General features: G+C 35.5%; 4 protein-coding genes across 4 annotated transcripts; 3 read left to right on the forward strand and 1 right to left on the reverse strand.

Annotated features, from left to right (window-relative positions):
* Window positions 1-3,600: 3,600 nt before the first annotated feature.
* LOC147864755 (Chlorophyll A-B binding family protein) lies at window positions 3,601-8,065 on the forward strand. Its single transcript, XM_087318912.1, has 6 exons — window positions 3,601-3,825; window positions 4,500-4,666; window positions 5,894-6,040; window positions 6,575-6,707; window positions 6,901-6,993; window positions 7,538-8,065. The coding sequence occupies exons 1-6, from the start codon at window positions 3,619-3,621 to the stop codon at window positions 7,850-7,852; spliced, it is 1,062 nt and encodes a 353-aa protein (XP_087175038.1). The 5' UTR covers window positions 3,601-3,618; the 3' UTR covers window positions 7,853-8,065.
* Window positions 8,066-10,583: 2,518 nt separating this feature from the next.
* Window positions 10,584-12,979, forward strand: LOC147864756 (F-box/kelch-repeat protein SKIP30-like). Its single transcript, XM_087318905.1, has 2 exons — window positions 10,584-11,062; window positions 12,206-12,979. The coding sequence occupies exons 1-2, from the start codon at window positions 10,705-10,707 to the stop codon at window positions 12,883-12,885; spliced, it is 1,038 nt and encodes a 345-aa protein (XP_087175031.1). The 5' UTR covers window positions 10,584-10,704; the 3' UTR covers window positions 12,886-12,979.
* Window positions 12,980-14,217: 1,238 nt separating this feature from the next.
* LOC147864757 (inactive poly [ADP-ribose] polymerase RCD1-like) lies at window positions 14,218-17,613 on the reverse strand. Its single transcript, XM_087318906.1, has 6 exons — window positions 17,522-17,613; window positions 15,750-16,819; window positions 15,158-15,399; window positions 14,855-14,940; window positions 14,482-14,628; window positions 14,218-14,357 (listed from the first exon to the last, which is right to left on the reverse strand). Exons 2-6 carry the CDS (start codon window positions 16,790-16,792, stop codon window positions 14,235-14,237), a joined length of 1,641 nt encoding a protein of 546 aa, XP_087175032.1. The 5' UTR covers window positions 16,793-16,819; window positions 17,522-17,613; the 3' UTR covers window positions 14,218-14,234.
* A 2,772-nt stretch (window positions 17,614-20,385) lies between these two features.
* On the forward strand, window positions 20,386-22,438 carry LOC147864758 (HVA22-like protein i). Its single transcript, XM_087318607.1, has 6 exons — window positions 20,386-20,588; window positions 20,937-21,035; window positions 21,476-21,532; window positions 21,649-21,712; window positions 21,893-22,087; window positions 22,235-22,438. The coding sequence occupies exons 1-6, from the start codon at window positions 20,560-20,562 to the stop codon at window positions 22,244-22,246; spliced, it is 456 nt and encodes a 151-aa protein (XP_087174733.1). The 5' UTR covers window positions 20,386-20,559; the 3' UTR covers window positions 22,247-22,438.
* Window positions 22,439-22,536: the final 98 nt, after the last annotated feature.

Below are 22,536 nucleotides of genomic sequence, written 5' to 3' on the forward strand. Positions count from 1 at the left end.
GTGAGATATATCCAATTCAAGAGAGGTATGTCACGAACCAATCTCCCTTAATAGTGGTAATGATGTGTGATGCATGCATGTTGACTAATGATTTGTTAAAGGGTTTTCGTTAGAAGACATTGGAGAAGTTGTGCAACTGACATCTCTAAGGGCGTCGAGAGCATGGATCAGGCATTGGTGGTTCATCTGCCTCGGATTGAGCCGATACAACCCATGGCAACATTCAACGAAGATGCTCCTCATGCAGGTATGTGGATTTGGTCTCGTTGTATTATGTCAATCTTTATGTAACACATACAGGAACAACAAATGCTCTTAGTATTAGCTCGTTGTATAAGGTTGGAAGAGATGCCAATGGGAACAAGGCCCATGCGTGTATTGTGGTTGAGTATCGTGGCTGATTCGGACCATTTCATCTGAACCGTCAAACCACACCATTGTGTCTGAGGGTCAACATCACGTATTGCACATCCCAACTCAACCAAATGGTTGGGATTGTGGCTTTTACGTGATGAAGACTATATAGATGTTGGTCGAGGAGTTCCTACGGGGATGGATATCTTCGGCTTTTGTAAGTGTAGTTGCAAATGTCTTATTCACGTGGTTTTTGTATAGCTAGGTTGTTATACATATTTGGTGACAGGGCACAGAGATGTGGTTCACCAAACGCGAAGTGGATTCACTTCGAATTCATGTGGACGACTGGGCACGAAGGGTATTGGGATTTGCACTTGCTATCGGTGGCCCCATATTGTAAATTTTGGATTGGCTACATAAATTTTATCATGGCTGTCATGGCCACAAATATTAGACCTTGGTTGTCATATAATGGATTTTATGTATACGACGAATATTGTAAATATCTTCATATTATTTGTACTGGAGCGAATGTTGTAAATATGGTATTATATTTTGTTATAGACAGATGTTGTAATATGGTCTACACTTTTTGTATAGCGAGTGGCCACTCATTGTATATAGAAAATTACCAATTAATGGAAAAGTTGTTTATATCAAGTGTTGGTAATATTGGTAATCTCATGTTGGTCTCTTGCCCCTAAACCTGTTTTAGATTCAAAGATATGTTGTTTTCTCACTCATAGTGTGATTTGGGTTTGCTGTATTTTAAAGATATGTTGTTATTATACATATGTTTTAGATTCAAAGATATGTTGTTTTCTCACTCATAGTGTCATTTGGGTCTGCTGTATTTTAAAGATATGTTGTTATTATACATATGTTTTAGATTCAAAGATATGTTGTTTTCTTAGTCATAGTGTGATTTGTGTCTGCTGGTTTTCAAAGATATGTTGTTTTCATACATATGTTATTTGATAACTATTTAGGTCACGCAACCCTCTTAAATATGGTCTCCCAACCTGTTTAAAAAAGATATCTTCTCATAAAACAAGTCTCCCAACCCTCTTAAAAAACATCTCTTCTCATAAACAGGTTGCCCAACCTGTTTTAATATAGTCACCCAACCTATTAAACAAGTCGCCCAACCTATTACTCAGGTCACCCTATTGTATAAATCAGGTCTCCCAACCCTCTTAAAAAACATCTCCTCTCATAAACAAGTTGCTCAACCTGTTTTAATATGGTCACCCAACCTATTAAACAAGTTGCCAAACCCATTATTCAAGTCTTCCAATTGGGCAAATAAGGTCTCCCAACCCTCGTAAAAAACATCTCTCATCATAAACAGGTCGCCCAACCTGTTTTAATATGGTCACCTAACCTGATTAACGTGGTCGCCCAACCTGTTTAAAAAAAAAGATCATATTAAGGAATAAATTAATCATATTTTAAGTCACATTAATCATTAAACCCCAAGTTGGTAATCAGAGCTGATTCATCCTCCAATTAATTACAGAGGCACACTTTATTCATACTATCACAGAGACACATCTTAATCATACTCTAGCTAATTACATCGATCTTGTCTTAAATTTTCAATTAATCACATTATGTTATCATATTAATCTCCAAAAGGACAATATTGGTGTCTAGTGGCAAAACCTAACTTGGAAACCTTTCAAGCAAGCAAAAAGCAAGGGGACATGGAAAAACTTGAATGTTCATCCGATGCAAAAAACAACAAGCACACGTGTCTAGTTGTTTTGAGTGTACCATTATGGTATCTTATGAAAGACACCATGTTCTAGTTGTTTGAGTGTCCTTTCTCGATTTGATCATAGTTGTTCTCATGACCTTTTGTAGAGGGTCAAGCTCTCCCAATTTATGAAAGACTTTTTCTTTTGGGACCCTTGAAACAAATACAAAGGTCACCAATTATGACTTTATACACAAGTAGTGATCATCAATATAGTATTCAGTTGTTCTAGGTCTACTTGACAAAAAATTTCAAGTTGAAAAATACTATAGCACCACTAGTCGTTTGACAAATATTGGTCCTAGATTAATTATTATTACTTGAGGCTTATTAGATCAACTTTATTACCTTAGGAGAAATGTTATTAGGTTTAAATCCCAACTTAGATATATTAAGATTGAATCTGGGTTCATTTGCATGTAACAAGAGGGACAACATTGACTAGATAAATGATATATATGAAAAGAAGAAAACATTTTGGGGTTTAGTAACAAATTCCACTAAGTGAAATAAGGTTCACTCACTGATTTCTAATTATATCTACAAAATACTATGTAATGTTATACATATAGCTCTTTTATGATCTTCATATTTTATATTGGGCTTAGACAAATATTTCTTTTTGCATAGATTATGTCACAAATATCAATATTCTTGACATATTATTTTGTTTAGTAAACTTCTCATCTTATAAGCAAACTTTGTTAACCTCTTTGTTAGTGTTGCATTTTTAAGGGAATAGCATGATTAATATGTTGTATTGCCAATAGTGTGATTAATATGTAGCACATATATTGATCGATAAGCTTCACATATTGAATGAATCATGCATTAATCTCTTCCTCGTTGATGGGAGGAATACATTAATATCCATGCAAGAATCAATTGCTCGTTGCTAAAATCCCAAAACCAAATGTCGAAACCCTAAAAAAGAAAGAAGTTGAAGAAGAAGAAAACCTAAATGACCCCAAAATTGACGAATGAGCAAAATAAACCCTCTTCTCACTAAGAGAGGAAAAGAAATTCAAATCTTGCACTTTATTAAATGTAAGGAATAATTCTAACCATTGAACCATTACTTTTGTTAATTACTTCATTTATTGTTCTAAAAGGGTCAGGTGGTCGGGCGACTACTGACAAGGTTGGGCAAGCGAGGACTCGGAGTTGGGCGACCTCTAACAGATTTTTTTTTCGCGCGTTCTTTCTTATCCAAATCAGACGGTGCAGATCGCACGCACCTTCCGTTGAGCGACCTACACCGCTCGTGGCGGCGATTCCCTCCCCAGCCCTATTTATGATTTGGTCTATAATAGACACGACTCATGAGCCACACACACATACATAAATTTATACATTATTAGTAATTACATGTCTGGATTCTGCACATATCATATGTAAGTTGGGGGGTAGTTTTTGAGATTTTGCAAAACTGCATATATAAATAAAAAAGAAGATTGAAAGAAAGTGAAGGAATATGTATGAAGGGCAAGAGTGAGAGTATAATGGCGATGATGCTATCCTCCTCCTCACCCTCCCCTGTTTCTACTCGTTCAGAGTTTTTTTCGTCCTTCCCAGAATGCAGAGATTCCTCCACCATCTCTTTGTCCTTCCACAAGAACAAGGACTTCTATGGTCAGAAGCAGAAGCTCTCTCCACCACACAGGCATAGTTTTAATAACCTGATTACTTGCAATGCCTCCTGGCAAGAGGTGAGCTATTTTTATTTAGGTCTCATTGTTATGTACTTAAAGTACTATTACATGATCCTCTTTTTCCCGTTTACATCCAAAATTGATGGCCATGTATGCATATTTACATCTAAGTTCGCTGATTATGCATGTCCGTTTATATCTAACTGGATGATTATGTGGATCTAAATTTATGATTATGCATCTCCGTACTCTAAACTCATAATTCTTTATGTCATTGTACTCTAATTTGATGATTTTTGTATGGTTATGTACTTTAAACCGATGATGGTGTATGTCTAAATTGATAACTATAAATGCATATGTCTTAATACTCTTAATCGCAGCAGAGTATCTCATGCACTTAGAGGTGTTTGTACTGCTTCCTACATTTAATGATCATGCACATATGTAAATGTACTCTAAATATAGTAGAATATTTCATACACTAGAGGTGACTTCAGTATTCCAAAGTTGGTGATTTAGATAGCATTATTACACAGAATATCTCGATTGTTTAGCATAAACATATAAATCAGTGTATCTATTCAATGATCAAATTCACATATGTTTTAGGATCTATGGAATATGGTTAGGATTTGTTGTGTATGTGCATATGAGAGGAAGAGAGACTCTGTTTTGAAACCCCTGGAGCATGGGTAGAGAAAGACTTTCTTTCATTTATTTCCATGTAGTTAGCAGGGGTGTTGTTGTTTTCGGCGTTTCCTTTCACTATTGTCAAAGCTATTGCAAATAGTTCATTGGGAACTCAGCTTCAAGACAGAATGCAAGTTTACAAAACAAAAGAACAAATCACGGCTCCAGAGAGGGAAGCTGCAAAGAAAAGGGCAAGAGAGAGGAGGTATGAAAATGGTTATTAATTAGATTTTCTGATGTTTATTTACCATTTTCTAGTTAGCATTAAAATAAAACATCCGAAATAGAAGTAAAATAATATCCAATATTATTTTAATTAATGAAATAATGTAACAACTTATCCACGTGAGTTTTATTCACTGTGAAGGTTCCCAATACAAAATTCCCCATGACCATTTCCACCCATAAACATAACATCAAACATTACCATAATTCGAACTGATTTTCATCAATTTAAGTGTCTACACAGTTTTTGTATTTTGTTTTAAGTGTCGACAGAACTTTCCATTAGGAGTCAAAGCGCAACCATCAAGAAAATTGATCTGGAAGTTCTAAAAAGATGGATTCAAACATAAGTTCAGTAAATCAAACCAAACCAACGTCAATGACAGTAAAATATATTGTGGAGAGAGTCACAGACAAAAACTACAGAATGTGGAAGTTGAGGATGAGCCAAAACAGCATCATATGCAGATATTGCAGCCAATCAGGCATGTGATTTCCACATTCTGTAGTTTTTTTCTGTGACTCTCTCCACAACATATTTTATTGTCATTGATGTTGGTTTGCTTTGATTTATTGAACTTATGTTAGAATCCATCTTCATAGATCTTCTGGATTGGTTTTCCTAATGCAAGCCTCTGATACGATATAGAAATTTAAAGTACTATTTAAACAAGGTACAAAAACTGTGTAGACACTTTTAATTTGATGAAAATCAGATCATATTACGGTAATGATTGATGCTACATTTATGGGTGTACACGGCCATGCTGAAATTTGTTTTGGGAACTTTCATGACGAACAAAACGCAGGTGAATAGGTTGTTACAATATTTAATTAATTAAAGCAGTATTGGATATTAATTTAATTCTAACAAATTATATCCAATTGGACGAGAGCTTAGAGTATACTTATGGGCATATTCACTTGATGCCAATGGCATTTATTCTAGCAGACATGCTTGCACCTCAAGTAGCAAATTCTTTTATAGAGACCAGTAAACCTAAGAGCAAATCTCCACTATATTGCTTTAGGTTAGACAAGGATATACATGAAAGGTCGAAGGTTAGATTAGATTACAATAAACAAGGACATACATTAGGTTAAACTGTTAAAAGCCCTAAACCTTAAACATAATGGTGTTGCTAATTAACTGTTTTTTGTAGATGCTCATAAATTTTAAAGTGTCTTTTATTAACCTTATCTGCAGCGTTTGGTATGGAAAAGATAGGCCAAAATGGTTGGGTCCCCTTCCATACGAGTACCCGAATCACCTGATGGGTGAGGCTCCTGGTGATTATGGATTTGATGTTTTTAACCTTGGATTTGAACCCACAACATTTAACAGATACTTCAAGTAAGCGTTTCCTAACTCGATCATGGATTAATACTTGCGACAGTTCTTTAATTTATCAGTCAATATGGTTAGATCAGGAAATTTATTAAGAGTTTGAACAAGTACATATGTCCAAGTTATAATGTGTTCCATAAAGGCTTTTAAAAGTCTTCCAGCTATTCAAACTTCCCAACTCCTTAGGATCATTCCTCATTTTTGCGACATTCCTTTCTTGGTATTGGATATTCTTTTTTTTACACTAGGAAAATCCATTACGTTACAGTGACAAGACTTCAATAGGCTTTGGGAGGAAGAATCTAAGTGATGAACTTTGAGATAATCCCAGAATTTGTTTGATATTAAATCATGTTGTGACCATAATTTTTTAACTTTATTTATGAAGGTTGAAGTTTAGAGCCTTTGGGCATGGTTGAATGACATTGGCATGGAAAAAAAATCTACCATAGAAATTGAGGTTATAAATGCCTTTGTGCAAAGAGAAGATGGTCGTCTTCTACTTGGTAGAATTTAATCTAAATTATCTTTATAATTCAGTTTCGAAGTATTACATGCACGGTGGGCGATGCTAGGAGCAATTGGTGTAGTAGTTCCGGAGATATTGGATAGATTCTATGGTATAAAGTTTACAGAGCCAGTATGGTGGCGAGTGGGATATGCCAAACTTCAGGCAAGATATTCTTACTTTGTTTTTTATTTTTTGGATTTTGTTTTCCTATATATCCCATTTTCATTGGAAATTATCAGCTTTGCCATTTACTTCTTGTTTTTGCACATTCATAGTTGACATTCTCTGTTTGCACATTGAAAATTGCACTTCTAAGTTATATGAAGTTGCCTTTCTTATTTGTTGTTTTTTTCAGGGAGATACATTGGACTATCTTGGTATACCGGGTCTACATTTAGCAGGAAGTCAAGGCATCCTTGTAATCGCTGTCTGCCAATTCCTTCTCATGGTATCTTTCTCCTATTGTGATATTGTTTTAGTGGGTTAGGTTCATATATCATTTTTATTCATTCATTGTTTTCTTTATGTGAATGTTTGCAAATCAGATCTTAAATCACAATAAATTATTGAGATATGGAGTGTTCCATCTTAATTTACCCTAATATTTTCAACTTTGCTTCTTCTACTTTGTCTAAACATATTGTCCTTTATCTTAATAAGGTATCTAAAACTAGTAGTGACATTGGGTTAACGGTTTTCGGTTCTACAAAGAATGATCAACACTTTAAATATGTTTCATACAATTAAAGGTTTGTTAGGGAGTCTTGAGAAAACCAAAGTCAATGTGTGTTTGATACCATTCACCAGTATAGATCAAAGCAATGTAATAGATTCAACGACAATATTTAGGGGGCTTCCAAGGCAAAGAGACAATATGGTTAGCAATATATGTTAAAATGCAAAGCATTAAAAACTATTAATATTTTGGTGATGGTTCAGTTATTGATGCTTATTTGGAAGATTTTAAGAATGCTTTCATGTGATGTTTCTAGATTGGACCAGAATATGCCAGGTATTGTGGTATTGAAGCTTTGGAGCCATTGGGAATCTTTCTTCCTGGGGATGTAAACTACCCTGGGGGTGTTCTATTTGATCCATTGGGATTATCAAAAGATCCAATTGCCTTCGAAGAATTGAAGGTAAAAGAAATAAAGAATGGACGCTTGGCTATGGTTGCTTGGCTAGGCTTTTATGCACAAGCAGCTGTTACAAAGCAAGGACCATTAGAGAACCTATTCAACCATATAAACAATCCTTTTCATGAGAACCTAGCATCTTACATTTCTGCGGCATTTTCAAACACTTGATAAATATGGTTCAGGCAAATGTATTATATCAGGATCGATCCATACTTGTGTGCTTAATATATTGACAATGATAACTTTGCACCAATTTATTTTAGAACCATGAAGACCTAAAGAATATGGTTTAGGCAGATGTATTATATCATGATTTATCCACAATTGTGTACATAATATTGACAACTTGCACCAATTTATTGACAAGTTTCTTATGTTTGAGATTGAATATTTTTAAAGAGCATGTCGGTACGTTTGGAAGAGTAGAGAGTAATTGGAAACTATTTGTTGAGGAGATAAGGATTTAGAAAGTATAGAAGTCACCCAAATGTGCTTGTACTTTTTGCAATACCAAGACATGATGGATTCAAGTAAACCCATGTCCGGTTGTCGATAAAGCCTATAGAGTCACTCCTATAATGTTATGTTAGGTTATGAGAAACATTGAATGTAAGCCATTTATATTTCCAATATTTTATTTAGGTTATATGGTTAATAAAAAATTCATTATTGGATCATGACTAAGTTGAAACTTGGTTGATGTTCGTGTGATTCATAGTTTTGGTGTCTTTGGTGGGATTGGACATGCTTTGGAAGGGAAATGTGACATGGTGTATAATTGTTCAAAATCTATTGGTGATTCAAACTACTTTATGAACAAGCTATAACCTTTTGCTCTTTAGAGTTCACTTTACATAGCCTAGTCCAATTATAAAATGTGTGCATTGCGCATTGAAATATGTTAGGGTGGGTTTGGAATGAGTGAAGAGAGGAAAGTTGAGAGGCATGACCTATAAGGGAATATTTTTCTAGAGGATAAAAGTTGTAGGTAGCAATATTTAGATATTAGGGCAATATGAGGGTTTTACAAGTTATATGTATGAAAGGCCTCATTATCTTCACATAAATAATGCATCAACACACTCTAATTCATATGTGACATGTTTTAATTATCCTCTTTCTATTGCGGTGCTAGATGATGGTTCCATCGTAAACTCCTATACATGAATCAATTGTGAGTTCAGAGATGGTGGATCGAACATGACTTGCAAATGTTGGTTTAATCGTGAGGTCCTATTGGTGGACCAATTGTGATCTATAGATGGAGATTCAATTGTGAGTTTAGGTACGTAGATCAATCATGTGTTGTGGCGTGGGTAAATTGCAATGAAGTGCACTAAATGACCATAGTCAAAAGCCTGATTTTAAGGGACACAAACTAACTAGTACTTAATGTACTATTGGAGCAATAACTAGAAACAAAAAACAAGACTTAAAATTAGCTTTAAATATGAAAAGTGGTTGAAGGAAAAATCAAAATTTACAAGTTAAATTAAATGCGAAAAACAAGAAGAAACGTGGGTGACTAGAAATGTTTTTTTACTAAGTATTTGAGGGTTGTAAAACCCTCGATTTAAGTTCTCATTTATTGTGTTAGGAAGCTCTTAGATCCCTATGTGTGTACTTCTTAATGTTTGTGTTAACACTCACTTGCCATGAGAGCTTAGAGAAATCTCAATCTAGGGCTTTGAGAATTTATCACTATTTCCCCCCACGAAGGTGCCATATGGATGTGACTCTCTCCTCTATCACACATATCATCTAATGGAGCTATATATCTACCCCAAAACCATTCTTTTGAGGGCTATATACACGTTATTGTATAGCTATGATAGGACATTTTGAAATGTGAATGGGGCAATACAATGACCCTTATTGGAGAAATCACATACAATGGAGTGTTGTTTGCCCTCTTCACCCCAAGCATAAGGTTTAATCCTTTGAGCAAACTTATATGGGTTGCTTTTCAAACTCTTGAGACTCCCATCTAGAGGTAAATAGGATGTCTCTTGTTGCTTAAGGCACAATGACATGATAACAACTCTCCTTCCAATACACATCCATGCTAATGCCATAACTTTATTCCTAGGGTTCACACATGTGAATCATATGCACATATACCCCTAAAAAGCCTTCCTTCATACAAGTGTAGAATTGTCATTTTAGGACTACCATAGTTCTCACACAAAGTAAAAGAAAGAAAACATGAATGCTCACAGGTAGCAAACGTTTAAAAACATCTTAGCTATTAGTTAGTCTTGGCAACCTTTTTATCCTATGTGGTGCATTTTCCTTGCATGTCTCAAAATTTATTCTGCATTAGTAAGTTAGACAAAACATTGTCGCGAGTCCCACTTTTCTTGTGGCAAATGATTCCGCACCACATCACAATTGATTTTCTGCATGCTCATGCATCTGGCTCGAGCCTTAGAAGGGAAGCTCAAGAAACGGACGGGTATATGTTCCCATTATCCTTACGGCTGATGTTTTTGCTCCATATCAACAGGAAGATTGGTACAATATCCTTCGATCCAAACCAAGTTATGGACCAGGAAATGCGAATCAAAATGCCAGATAAAGGGCATTGAATGGTTTCAGTTCACGGCATCGTGGGCTTTTCTGGTGGTTCTGGACATTCCATTTTTGGGTTCACACGGGGCCCTCGGAACACGGATGCGAGATTGCATTTGTCTAGAAGGTAGAAGCTGGCAGAAGGACGTAGACACGGACGAAGCGAGATGCACAACCCTTCGTGTTCTTCTATGTCTTGTGTGTGAACTCAAAAAAATTTGGACACCTTAAAAGGTTTGATTATAAATTTAAATGATATACAATGTACATATCCATTGAGAAGTAAAAAAATGTTGTGAAGTAAGTGAACATAACAAATACCAGGAAAGAACATACCCTGCTCCTGCTCCTGCTCCTGCTCTTTCCTCTGTCTCTGTCTCTGTCTCTGTCTCTGTCTCTGTCTCTGTCTCTGTCTCTGTCTCTGTCTCTGTCTCTGTCTCTGTGTTTCAATGGCAGCTATCATAGAAGGCCTGCCAGATGCCGTTTCTTTACAATGCTTAGCTAGAGTCCCTCTCAGTAGTCATCCACAGATGAGGTCAGTGAATCACTCGTGGAGATCTCTTCTCTATAGCAAAGATCTCTTCAAATTGCGAAGCGAAATCGGGAGCTCCGAACCATGGCTTTATGTCTCAGCACGAGATCCCGACAAGATATGGCAAACTTTTAACCCTAACACTAACACTTGGTTCAGTATCCCACCACTGCCTTCTTCGATCAAGAACTTATCAAATTTCGGGACCGTTTCAATAGAAGGGAAGCTGTATATAATTGGTGGTGACGATATTGATGATGTTGATCCTGTATCAGGTAGATTTATTATTATTTATTTGCTTTTATTCATGGAATCGACGAGAAGAGTAGTATTAGTTAGCTAGGATTTTTGGCCATCGTTGAATATGCTTTTGGTTAAAATGCTATGAGCATTAACTAGGTTTTCTTTGGGCCGTGGTTTGATTCTTCAATGAGTTTATGTAATTGTGAAAATGCATATTATATACATACATACATATACATATACGTATACGTATACATATACATATACATATACATATACATATACATATACATATACATATACATATACATATACATATACATATACATATACATATACATATACATATACATATACATATACATATACATATACATATACATATACATATACATATACATATACATATACATATACATATACATATACATATACATATACATATACATATACATATACATATACATATACATATACATATACATATACATATACATATACATATACATATACATATACATATACATATACATATACATATACATATACATATACATATACATATACATATACATATACATATACATATACATATACATATACATATACATATACATATACATATACATATACATATACATATACATATATATTGTATATACACATTTCAGAAACTGTAAGTACCCCCCAAATTCATGAGCAAAAACACATTTTCTTTCATCTTAACTATGAAATTGATAAGGTTTCGTAACAAATTTACTGGTTGGCAAATGCATAACTTCTCATCAGAAAATATGTTCTTTTAACTAACTATGAAATTCATAAAGTTCCATAATGTTTTAATGTAGCTCAGTATAACAGCAACAAGAATATGTGAAAACAAATCTAGTTTGCTTAAGGAACTGCGTGAACTTATTAAATATTTAAATGGCTGATGAATTCATCGATTGTGAAACTCTTGAAATATGGAAAATTGGGGCAATCTTTCTAATTTCCTTAACTAGTTAGCTTGTGTTTGGGGAAATTTGCTTGTAAATCATCATTGTATTATGTATCTACAAGAATGTTTCAACAACCTTTGTCACAAAAATAAAAAATAGGATAACATTTGCAAAACACTTGATAAATATATTGTTTGGTGATAAACAGTCTTAGTTTGTTTTCCTTGGTTGCAGGTGATCATGGATCCATTTCGGCAACAAATGAGATGTGGATTTATGATCCGATACATAGAGTGTGGTCACCTGGTGCGCCAATGCTTGTGCCTAGGACCCGGTTTGCGTGCTCACCACTCTCCAATGCTTGTATCCTTGTTGCTGGTGGGTTCACCACATCTCAAGAACCCACATCAATGGCTGAGATTTACCACCCCAGTCTTGATCGGTGGGAACGAATTGCTGACCTTTGCCAAATAAAAAACTCGTCTTGCATTGGAGTGCTTCTAGATGATGCAAAACCTTACGCGATTCATTGGGAAGTGCCTTTCGCACAAACTTATGATGTTGTACATAATCAATGGATGGTTGTGGATTGCATTTCAGTTCAACGTCCAATTGGTGCTGTAAGTGGAGTTCCTTACACTATTTTTAATGATATTGTAGGGCGTGAATCAGGGAAAATTTTGTATTCGCGGCCCTCTATCTATCGTCGACTTAGTTTTGGATTTGTTAGTATGTTGGGGGAGTTATATATTCTCGGAGGAGTTACATTGCCTCGATCTGGAGATCTCAATCTTGAGCCATTAAGTGAAGTTTTGGCCTTTCAGATCAATGAAGATGGACCTTCTTGGCGTGAAGTTGAAAGCATGACCGTTTGTAAGGGTTCTATACGAGGTTGTGTTGTTTTAACTCTCTGATCCTTCCTTTGCCCTTAAGGACGTGTGATTATGAATGAGTGTTTTAATATACTCCAAAAGTATTAAATAATTTGTTGCAAAATTTTTCATCTAACATCGTGTTTTGGATTTCCATACAACTTTTTGCCCTAAATGGTAGATTTATGCTGAACTAAAGGCAAAAGAACTTGAATGATGTTCACCTGTTATTATAAGGTGTAGCACATTCCTACCTCTGCACCTTATAATAACAAAGGAAGGGAGAAAGGCAATTCTGGCCGGCTTGGATTAGCAAATCCACCCATACGCAGCACAGGGTTGCCTAATTTTCAGGGTTGATAGGACAAAATGGAAGGTGTCAATGCCAAAAAGTATATAACTCAAAAAGTTGGTGTTGATAACTGGATTGCATATACATAACACTGATAACTAATGGGTATCCCATGCTTGAAAGAGGAATGGCTAATAGATTGATTGTCTTGTATGCTATGGGCAGGGATTGGAATGCTAATATTTTTTTTTAGTATTTTGTTAGAGGTAGTTTGATTTACCGTCATAACACAAGGTTTGAAAGAAACACTTTATTATTGTAGTACTTTGTTAGAGGTAGTTTGCTTTACCCCCATAACACAAGGTTCGAAACACTTGCTGATTTACATGAATACACAAGGTTCCAGACACTTGATGATGTTCCATGCACACACAAGGGTGGATTGGTGTTTCCTTGGCTTTTCTTTATATTTACCTCTTATGCGCAAGAATCACTCCAATCTGGTTTGGTCTTCAACTTTAGATAAGTAACTCTTTGAGCTCAATAGACTCACAATCTTAAACTACTCTTGGAGCTTCATAGAATTACAATCACAATCTTCATCTTTTATCCAATTTTATGTGCCTTCTAATGAGGTTTTGTTTATATTGATTGCTGATAAATCTTTGTAGTGTCTCTAAGATTATTGTCACTATTCTTTAGTAAATAAGAAGGCCTTATGGATCAACTTGAGTTTTTTATTTGCACAGATGTAGCAATAAACCATTCTACACTTCAACTCAATGTCTCTTTCTTTTTGCTCATTTAACAATCTAAAGCATGACTCCTTCCTTTTGTTGTCAAAAGACAAAGGGAAGCAAATAGTCAATTTAGGACTGGCAACGAATATATACATGTTTCATGTGTATGAGTGTGTTTGCCATTGTTTTTTAATGATTCTTTTTGTTGACAACATTTCTGCAATATCTTAACTAAATGCCTTCAATGTAGCATTTTCTATAGCAGAACTATGATTTATAATCATAACAAACTCTTGTATTTATATTGCATTACATTACGATGATGCGTGATACCCTGATTTGCAATATATCCTTGTTTCTTATGTCTTGACAGATGCAGCATTTAATGCATTGTTCTTTCTTGCTAAGCACTGTCGTAGAATATCATCACCAACCATGCTTCGGATTTTCTTCACAAAAACATCCCTTGACATTTTTCTATCCTATAATTGAAAGAAAAAAACATAATGAGTAAAAAAAGAAAAAAGAAAAACATTCCAAAAACTATGCAGAAGGATGATAAAAGAGAACCAACAAAGAAATAGCTCTTTAATGAAAAGTTCTTACTCGAAAATCATGGTATTCTTGCTCCAATGCAAGCATATGTTTTGGACTGAGTTTAGGTCTCATCATGGAGAATAACTCAGGGAAGGAGATCCATGGAGAGCATGGACACTTGCATGGACTCGCTTTATCATCACACTTTGTAAGACCCTGTTATTAAAAAAAGGAATGAACTTCAAAGTTTAAAAAAGAGATACTGCTTTGATGATTCAAATTGCTTCATTCCATTCAGTGAAATCACTCATTGATCATCAGAATTTTCCATCATTTTTTTAGTATTGATCCTTGAATTTTGGATTCATTTATGTTTTTTAGTATTGATTGTTTGAATTTTACTTCAATTTATCAGTGTCTGAAAATCATTCAATTGCATTACCTTGATGCAACTCTTCTGAACTTTGAGTATTGATGGAGAGAGACACACTCTCAGCTTCTTCCCACCCAATGCAGCTACCATCACAGCTGTATGTATATATTACAATTCCTCGAATAAGCCCCAACAAAATGTATTTAAAAACAATTAGATTGCGATCCTTATGAGTGTCAACTTTCATTCATTCATTCATATTCTATATTCCATATACATTGCATATAAAAGCCAGTGGAATGAATAAATTATAATAATCAACTTTTGCTTGTTCGGTTGTATGAGGTTCATAATTATTTGCTTTTAACTCACCACGCAATGGAGGTGATAACTTGAAAGTGACAATGAACTCAGGTAGAATACGTGTGTTCATATGTGTACTCCAAACTATGTATCTCTTTGGGTTTTCTAGTTCATCAACACCAGTGTCATATTCTTCACTGCTTGGATGAAATTGATGAGATCCAGGATTAATCTGCTCCGACTTCCCCACCACTACTTTACATAGAATCATGTGTTGTTCACCATTCTCATCGACATTTGAATACATGGCACTGCGAATTCAAAGTCACAAGAGATGCACACACAAATCAATACCTCTCACATACACAAACAAACACAAACCATCGAAGCTAATAGACCAAACTGAGGGTATTACACTCAAATGGCACCAGATGAATGCATAAATATAGATGAATGGTGCAAAAACAAAGTACGATATCCAGATGAATCATATATGAACAAGTACAAAAATGATATATGCCAATGGATGCTATAATATCACAAGAAAACAAATGGTATATGCTAAAGTATATTGATACAGTGAAAGTAAGATGAATGATTATGATAACAATTAACTGAATCATTAAAAGGAATAATTGTTGTAAAACTGATCGATTCATACCTAATACGAGGATAATCTTCAGGTGAAAGGTAGACACCAACACCATAGGAATTAGTACCATTCTTCGGCACTCTTGTTTGTCTGAATCCAAGCATAAGTATATCTTTCACTCCTTCCTTGGATGTACCATGCCAGCCCCACCTAACATTCGCATTGCCTCCTCGACTTTCCTTTGTCGCTTCTTCTTGCTCCATAAATGCTTGCAATCGAGCCTTGAACCCTAATGTGGTATTGTTGTGTGAGACCTTGTAGATGGCACTGATAGTTGTATGCTTTGCCAGCAATGAGAGTCCATGCACAAACTTCTCCTTCACGAACTCAAAATGTTTGTTGGTTTCATCCAGTTTCACAACTCGATCTTTGAGCTCATGAGAAAGGCCAATATGGATTCCTTCAGTCAAAGAACTACTATCAGCCTCTATACTTGCAGTATAAATAGCTGGGGAAGTACTATTCTTGTGTGCTAAGAAGACACCATTCTTTAAACATTGTTGTTGAAATTCTGATTTGACGATTGTGGAGAGAGGAACTTCTTTATGTGGATTTGATGAGACCAAAAACTGATCTTGGTGTACCCCATACAATCCTTCCACGCATTTTGGTGGAGAGAAGCATTTTCCATGGTCATCAATCCATGCCACAGATCGAACATAACCTGTATGCGTATTCAATTGTAGCATATATACAAAATTCACAGTATATGATATAGTCCCATGAATCTCATCGATGGTGAAGTTAAGACATGTTTTGTGAGCCATGAAGCAAACCGATATGGCCATTATCACATGATTGGGATAGTCTTTCCATTCTCCCTTTTCATAGAACATGAATCGGCGAGGTAATCTACTTCGACAGAAATTATTCGCTGATGAATCTGATAGTATTATTGATGATAAGCTATCTGATGGCAATGTCTGTGTCATGATCAAACGACATTTCTGATCGGCATCTTTATTCCTTGATCGTTTACGAGGCATGGCATCTATATCTTCTTGTTTTCTTTTGCATTTTACATTCAAATCGAAAATATCAGAGTCATCCATGTATAGTTCCTCGTGATTTAGATCGGACTGCAAGAAAAACAGATGAATATGTTATTTTCACGAATTTTGATTATGAATTTATTTTGCATGGGCTTTGAGCATATGAATTACACAATTGTGTTTATAATACCTCTTGATTTAGATTAGAAAACAAGTAGAACAGTTAAATTTATGTTGCCGTTTCAATCATTTTAATACAAGTCTAATTTCCCATTGGTTTTGAAAATATGAATTGATTCATTGTGTCTATAAAACTGTCAGGTCAGATATGATGACATATGATTAGAAGCAGCTCTCGAATTTTAAAAGTGTTGCTCTAGTGCTGGTAGCAGAGATCAAACTGTGTTACATCTTCAAGAATTTTCATGAGATTCACATTTTGAATTTTGATGGCAATATTAACTGTAATTATTAACGAATGTATAATGCGCTGGTTCAATAAAACTTTCTTCAACAAATGTATGCAATCTCAAGCAGTACACACAAAATAGGGTTTCATCTGAGATAGAACAAAAGAAGAAATCAGAGCGTCCGCTTCACACAATACGAAAGGCAGGGCATCAAAATAGAAGAAAAGACCAGTTCCAATAGAGACAGGATATATATATATATATATGCATGCTTTTATGTATGCATACATGTATGTATGCATGTATGGGTTTACGATAGTAAAATGTGAAGAACAAATACAGTTTTGGAAATAACAGAAGTGAAAAAAAAACTACATACCTGCTGCTTGATGGAGGTCAGGAATAATTGCTTCGAAAGAAAGAAGAAGGATCTGAAGGAAGAAGAAGAAGAAGAAGAAGAATGGAGATGGAGATTGGAGTGCAGATATGGAGGCAGTTTGTCCTTTTTCAAGATGAGCCTGCCTGTGGTTTAATTTAGACTGATTGTATGTCCGTCTGCCTGCCGCCTGCTGTTTCTGAGAGAAACAGAGGAAAAGCAGGAAAGCATGGATTGTTTTTCCATTTTCTAAACATTTGGAGGCGGCCCACCTTTTTTTTTTTCTTCTTCTTCTAAACTCTCTGCGCTTTTTGCGTTTTCGGCCCACCATAAAACATTGGTTTCTCGCTTTTTGCCTTTTGCCTTTTGCTTTTTGCTTTTTGCTTTTTGCTTTGGCCCATTTCCGCTTTTGCCTTGCGTGGAGAAGGTATTTGGATAAGACTAAGAGGATAAGAACAAAAACACAAGATGAGCATATATTTGGAATAAATAAAATGTAGAAGACCATGGATAGGAGGAATAGGGAGGAGGTACTACGGAGACGAAGAAGATGCGGGGAAGGCACGGTACAATACATGGGACGGATATGTCGGGTTCGCACTCGGCCAAAACCCACCCACACGAGTCCATGTCTCTAAATCGCCCTAACCATCTTTCTATATGCATCCGTTTGTGCTTGATTAAGACATGGATCAAGAGGTCAAAACCTTCGAACAAGGATCCCCCCCCCCCCCCCCCCCCCCCGTCTTCCACCCAAAGGTTCGGGCATCCTCCTTGTTCGAAGGTTTTGACTTCCTCATCCATCAAACTAATTATTGCAGACTTGGATATTCTATTATAAAAATGATTGAATTCTGATAATGCTCTTATCACTTTGCGTGAAAATGAGGTGCCACGCCTTGGGACACCACACAATTTGACAAGATACTTCCATTGGAATTGATTTCATTGTGGGCGGGCTTTACCACCTAGGAAAGGGTATGAGAACTTGAAAATCACCTATTTGCTAGTGCAATTATTAAATAGCTTCCACACTTGCTATTCAATATTATTAATTAATTTCATCAAATTTTTTTGGGTATATGTGCTAGGTGAAAGAGACCGAACAGATCGTTCTCGCAAAGAAAGACCAACCCTATGAATGCTATTGCATTTTAGGCTCGTAACTATATACATCCAACAAGTTTGGGTTGGTGTAGAATGAAACCTATTAAAACAAAGGAATTGTGAAATGCATGGTTGTCACTGTGAGTTGGCAAGAGTCTCAACTCAACAATAAAATGAGGACCCGAGTCCCTATTTATTTATAAGAGTTCTTGACCTTCTCTATGCAATGCCATATAAGGATCTTGGGGCGTGGAGGATGGTTTGTCTTGTTTATGGGAACTAGGTTTTGTAGAGAGAAAGAGAACCCTTTTACATGATCCTGTACAAACTATTTGCATTTTCCATGACCATTACAATGGAGGTTTAGTTACAAAGGCTTCTAGGGGAGGGGTATGTGGTGGGTTTGTATGCACTTCTAAGCATCATAATTTTAATACACCAAGGGTCATAAGTGTGCTAGCTTCAAGGATCATAATTGGTTCATTGTCTACTAAGAGTATGATCTCTTGGTACTTTGTCGATTGAAGTGTCATGGGCTTGATCTCTAGGATGGTTGGGAGCTCTTCTATGCCTTAGGATTTCTCATTGTGTTGGTTGTCCTTTCCTTGTGTTGATCAGAGCCCTTCGTGTAGTGTGCACTCATTCATGCATATCTAACAAATGGGTGCCTCTTCTCAATGTTGCAACTCAAAAAATCAAAGGTCTTGTAGAGGACAACGAGTTTTTTGGGTATGAAATTCTCATTTTTGGAATTCACATGTCGCTTGAAGCACTAACGCTATTTTGAGCCTATAAATGGGCTATGCCTTCCAATCCAATTAGGTGACTACCTTGCAAAGGGTTTGTTTCATAGCCGCTCAAGTTGGCTAATAATGGCCAAGTAGAAAATTTTACGCTTGGGTGTGGAATTTGCCTAATGAGTCTAGTGGTCGACCAACATTGAATAAGCTCCATTGACAATGATCATAAGGAGGGGATAGAGGTCTGTGTGGAATTTGGTACATAATATCATGTCAGAAACAAATCGAAATTCATAGAGGAACATGATCTATCTATCCTTGCACACACATGCACGATAATACAAATCCATTTCTCCATTAGAATTTTTAGAAAGGGTTTTGTGCGCAATATACCAATTTTTAGTTCAAGAATTGGACGTTGTTTGTATTAGGCATCTCATTGATTCAAGCTATGGCACAACAAGTGTTGTGCAACGTCTTAGGAATCTCTATGCGGCGCCAACACTCGTCACACTTGCACTTGCCCTTTCTCACCACTACTTCCACGCTTCTCTCGTCACGAATGCAAGACAAGTGAAGTACGCAAAGTGGCAGTGTCACAGAGGTCAAGACTTTTAGGAGTGCATGACACAAGTGTCAGACACAACGAACAACACGAAGTGTATAATATGGCCCTCTTTGTTAGTGGTTGATATGTGAAGTGACCCAACCAAAAACCCGAAACTCTACAGTGACAAGAAGGTTGTAGTTTCTTTAGTGTGGAAACCATTGTTCCATACAAACATGAAGCATATCGACTTAATGCTTGTTTGTTCGTCACGGAGACGAGAAGTCATGTTTTGGTTCCAATGGAGATATGTATATATATATATATATATATATATATGCATGAAGAGCAAAGGAGTTTAAAAGTGTGAACATACATACCAAACCAAACCTTGTTTGAGTTGAGGATTTCGAATCATTCTAACAAAATGCAAAATACAAAATTAATGGCCCTTTGATTTCCAACAGTCGCGTCCTCTTCACTTTCTTCTCTCTTCTTTCTCCTCCTCCTCCTCCTCCTCTTCTTCTTCTTCCTCTTCTTCTTCTCATTGGTTCTCAATCTTACATATTTATTTGATTTCAATTCTCTCTTTTTTTTTTCCTTTAAATCTCTTCTTGTCTTCTTTTTTTTTTGCAGGTTTTGAGATCATGGGTTCTCTAATCACCCGAGCTCTGATGTGGGTTCCTTTCTTCTTTCTTTTTTAATGCATCGTGTGACAGAATCTATGTAATTTCTCGATAAAAGAACAGGAAAAATGACTGAAATACGCCTAATCTTGTTGGGTATTTATCACAACATCCCGAGTCTTCAAATATTACCAAAATACCACCTCATAATATATTAACTTATCTGCTAGAAAAGGGGCATTTTGGGAGTTTCTGAAAAGATAGACGCATTCTGATCAATATCTAAGAACTTGTTGGGATTTGGTGATTTTCCGTCAAATCAATATAAAAAAGCAATTTAATCTTTTTTCCATCTTATATTTATGTTTTTCTTTTCATTTTTAATCATGTAAACATAGTATGATTGTTGGATATGCCTATCCTGCATATAAATGCTTCAAATGTTTGGAGTCGAACAAGCCTGAGTTGGACCAACTACGATTCTGGTGTCAATACTGGTAAACATAAATTTTCTTGATTTAATCCTTAAATTTAAGTTCACCTTTTGGTGTCTATATTGGTAATAGTTTCCTTATTTTTTTATTTTCCCCATGAATTCTGAATAAGCCGTATATTATTATCAGTATTGGGCCAGAAACACATCAGGGTAACGGCCAATGTGTATGTGTATACATATGCAGGTGTATATATATGCATCAATGGATATGTATATATTGAAATGTATATGTCTATGTATATGTATATGGATATTTAGATATGTTAACAATATAGCTTTTAACCCTAATCCTAAGTATTTACCTTTTTCTTAGAAAATGTCTGAATTTATATATTAGAGATTGCATTAGTACATTGTTCTATTCATACATATGACATAATTTTAAGGACAGTTGGAAGAACACACTTGTGCAGTATTATTATGTCTATGATGCTTTTTCAGGATCATTCTTGCCATTGTTGCCGTCTTTGAACGAATCGGGGATACTTTTGTATCATGGTATGTTGCAAACAATTTCAGTTTTTACCACGATGAAATATTAGTCAATGTTTTCTTGTTTTTTCTTTAGCAACTAACCATTTATTGCTTTTCTTTGAAAAATCTAACAAATTCAGGCTACCTTTTTACAATGAAGCTAAGCTTGCATTTATTGTATACCTATGGTATCCTCAAACATTGGTAATACTCAAAATCTATGAGTTCTTTTCGGGTATATTATTAACAAAAAATTATGATTAGGAGGTATTTCTATGTAAAAATATATATTTTCTTGTTTGAGGCAACAAATGAGATTTAAGAAAAAACAATTGTCAAAATCAGTCAATTATACATAAAATTTTGGATTTTTATCTATTTCAGGGAACAACATATATTTATTCCACATTTTTGAGGCCACTAGTGCTTGCAAATGAAGATAATATTGATGAGCACCTAAATGCAATGTCAAACAAAGCTTCTGATTCGATAGCGTATTATTGGCAAGAGGCTCTGGAGTATGCACAATCCCGAGCACTTGAGATTTTTCAATACGCTGCATCAACTAAGCAAGCCATGGTAAGAACATGTGAATAGGTTTTAAGACTTAGGGGCGTAGGGTTTAGATTTTGCATCTTAAGGTTGGTGCTTCAGTTTCAGCAGTCAATGTATCTTCTTGATGCCTATTACCAAAAACAATGAATTTACTTTCCCTTGGTTGTGTAGGATAAGAAATGAGAAGTAAACCACGAACATGATATATACATATATCCCTCCTACAAGTCTATGCAAAATTGAAGGGACTTTGACGAGGAAGGACATATTGGAGAATGTTACATTGTGATGCTTCAATATAATAAGGAACATAAGCCCCAAACCATATTGCAATCATCTTTCTAATATATAATCATCGTTAATACAAATCGCTGTGATGATGGTTGTCGACTAATTCTACACCTTTTTTCTTTGTACATTCCAACCAGTCAAGACCTACATATGAATGAAGTCAAAATAGTCCAATTCAGTTG

The sequence above is a fragment of the Azolla caroliniana genome, unplaced genomic scaffold, assembly GCF_043228905.1.
Source record: "Azolla caroliniana isolate FFs.n. ecotype wild unplaced genomic scaffold, voAzoCaro1.0.p SCAF_4, whole genome shotgun sequence".
NCBI classification, from domain to species: Eukaryota; Viridiplantae; Streptophyta; class Polypodiopsida; order Salviniales; family Salviniaceae; genus Azolla; species Azolla caroliniana.

Excerpts from the sequence above, each read along its gene's own strand:
- LOC147864755 (XM_087318912.1), top strand. The coding sequence starts at position 3,619 with ATGGCGATGATGCTATCCTCCTCCTCACCCTCCCCTGTTTCTACTCGT. Across the intron at positions 6,708-6,900 it reads TGGGATATGCCAAACTTCAG|GGAGATACATTGGACTATCT; the intron begins GCAAGATATTCT and ends TGTTTTTTTCAG. Across the intron at positions 6,994-7,537 it reads TCTGCCAATTCCTTCTCATG|ATTGGACCAGAATATGCCAG; the intron begins GTATCTTTCTCC and ends TGATGTTTCTAG.
- LOC147864757 (XM_087318906.1), bottom strand. The coding sequence starts at position 16,792 with ATGGATGACTCTGATATTTTCGATTTGAATGTAAAATGCAAAAGAAAA. Across the intron at positions 15,400-15,749 it reads GAAGATTATCCTCGTATTAG|TGCCATGTATTCAAATGTCG; the intron begins GTATGAATCGAT and ends TTGAATTCGCAG. Across the intron at positions 14,358-14,481 it reads AAGAATACCATGATTTTCGA|GATAGAAAAATGTCAAGGGA; the intron begins GTAAGAACTTTT and ends TTTCAATTATAG.
- LOC147864758 (XM_087318607.1), top strand. The coding sequence starts at position 20,560 with ATGGGTTCTCTAATCACCCGAGCTCTGAT. Across the intron at positions 20,589-20,936 it reads CTAATCACCCGAGCTCTGAT|TATGATTGTTGGATATGCCT; the intron begins GTGGGTTCCTTT and ends ATGTAAACATAG. Across the intron at positions 21,713-21,892 it reads TATGGTATCCTCAAACATTG|GGAACAACATATATTTATTC; the intron begins GTAATACTCAAA and ends TATCTATTTCAG.
- LOC147864756 (XM_087318905.1), top strand. The coding sequence starts at position 10,705 with ATGGCAGCTATCATAGAAGGCCTGCCAGATGCCGTTTCTTTACAATGC. Across the intron at positions 11,063-12,205 it reads TGATGTTGATCCTGTATCAG|GTGATCATGGATCCATTTCG; the intron begins GTAGATTTATTA and ends CCTTGGTTGCAG.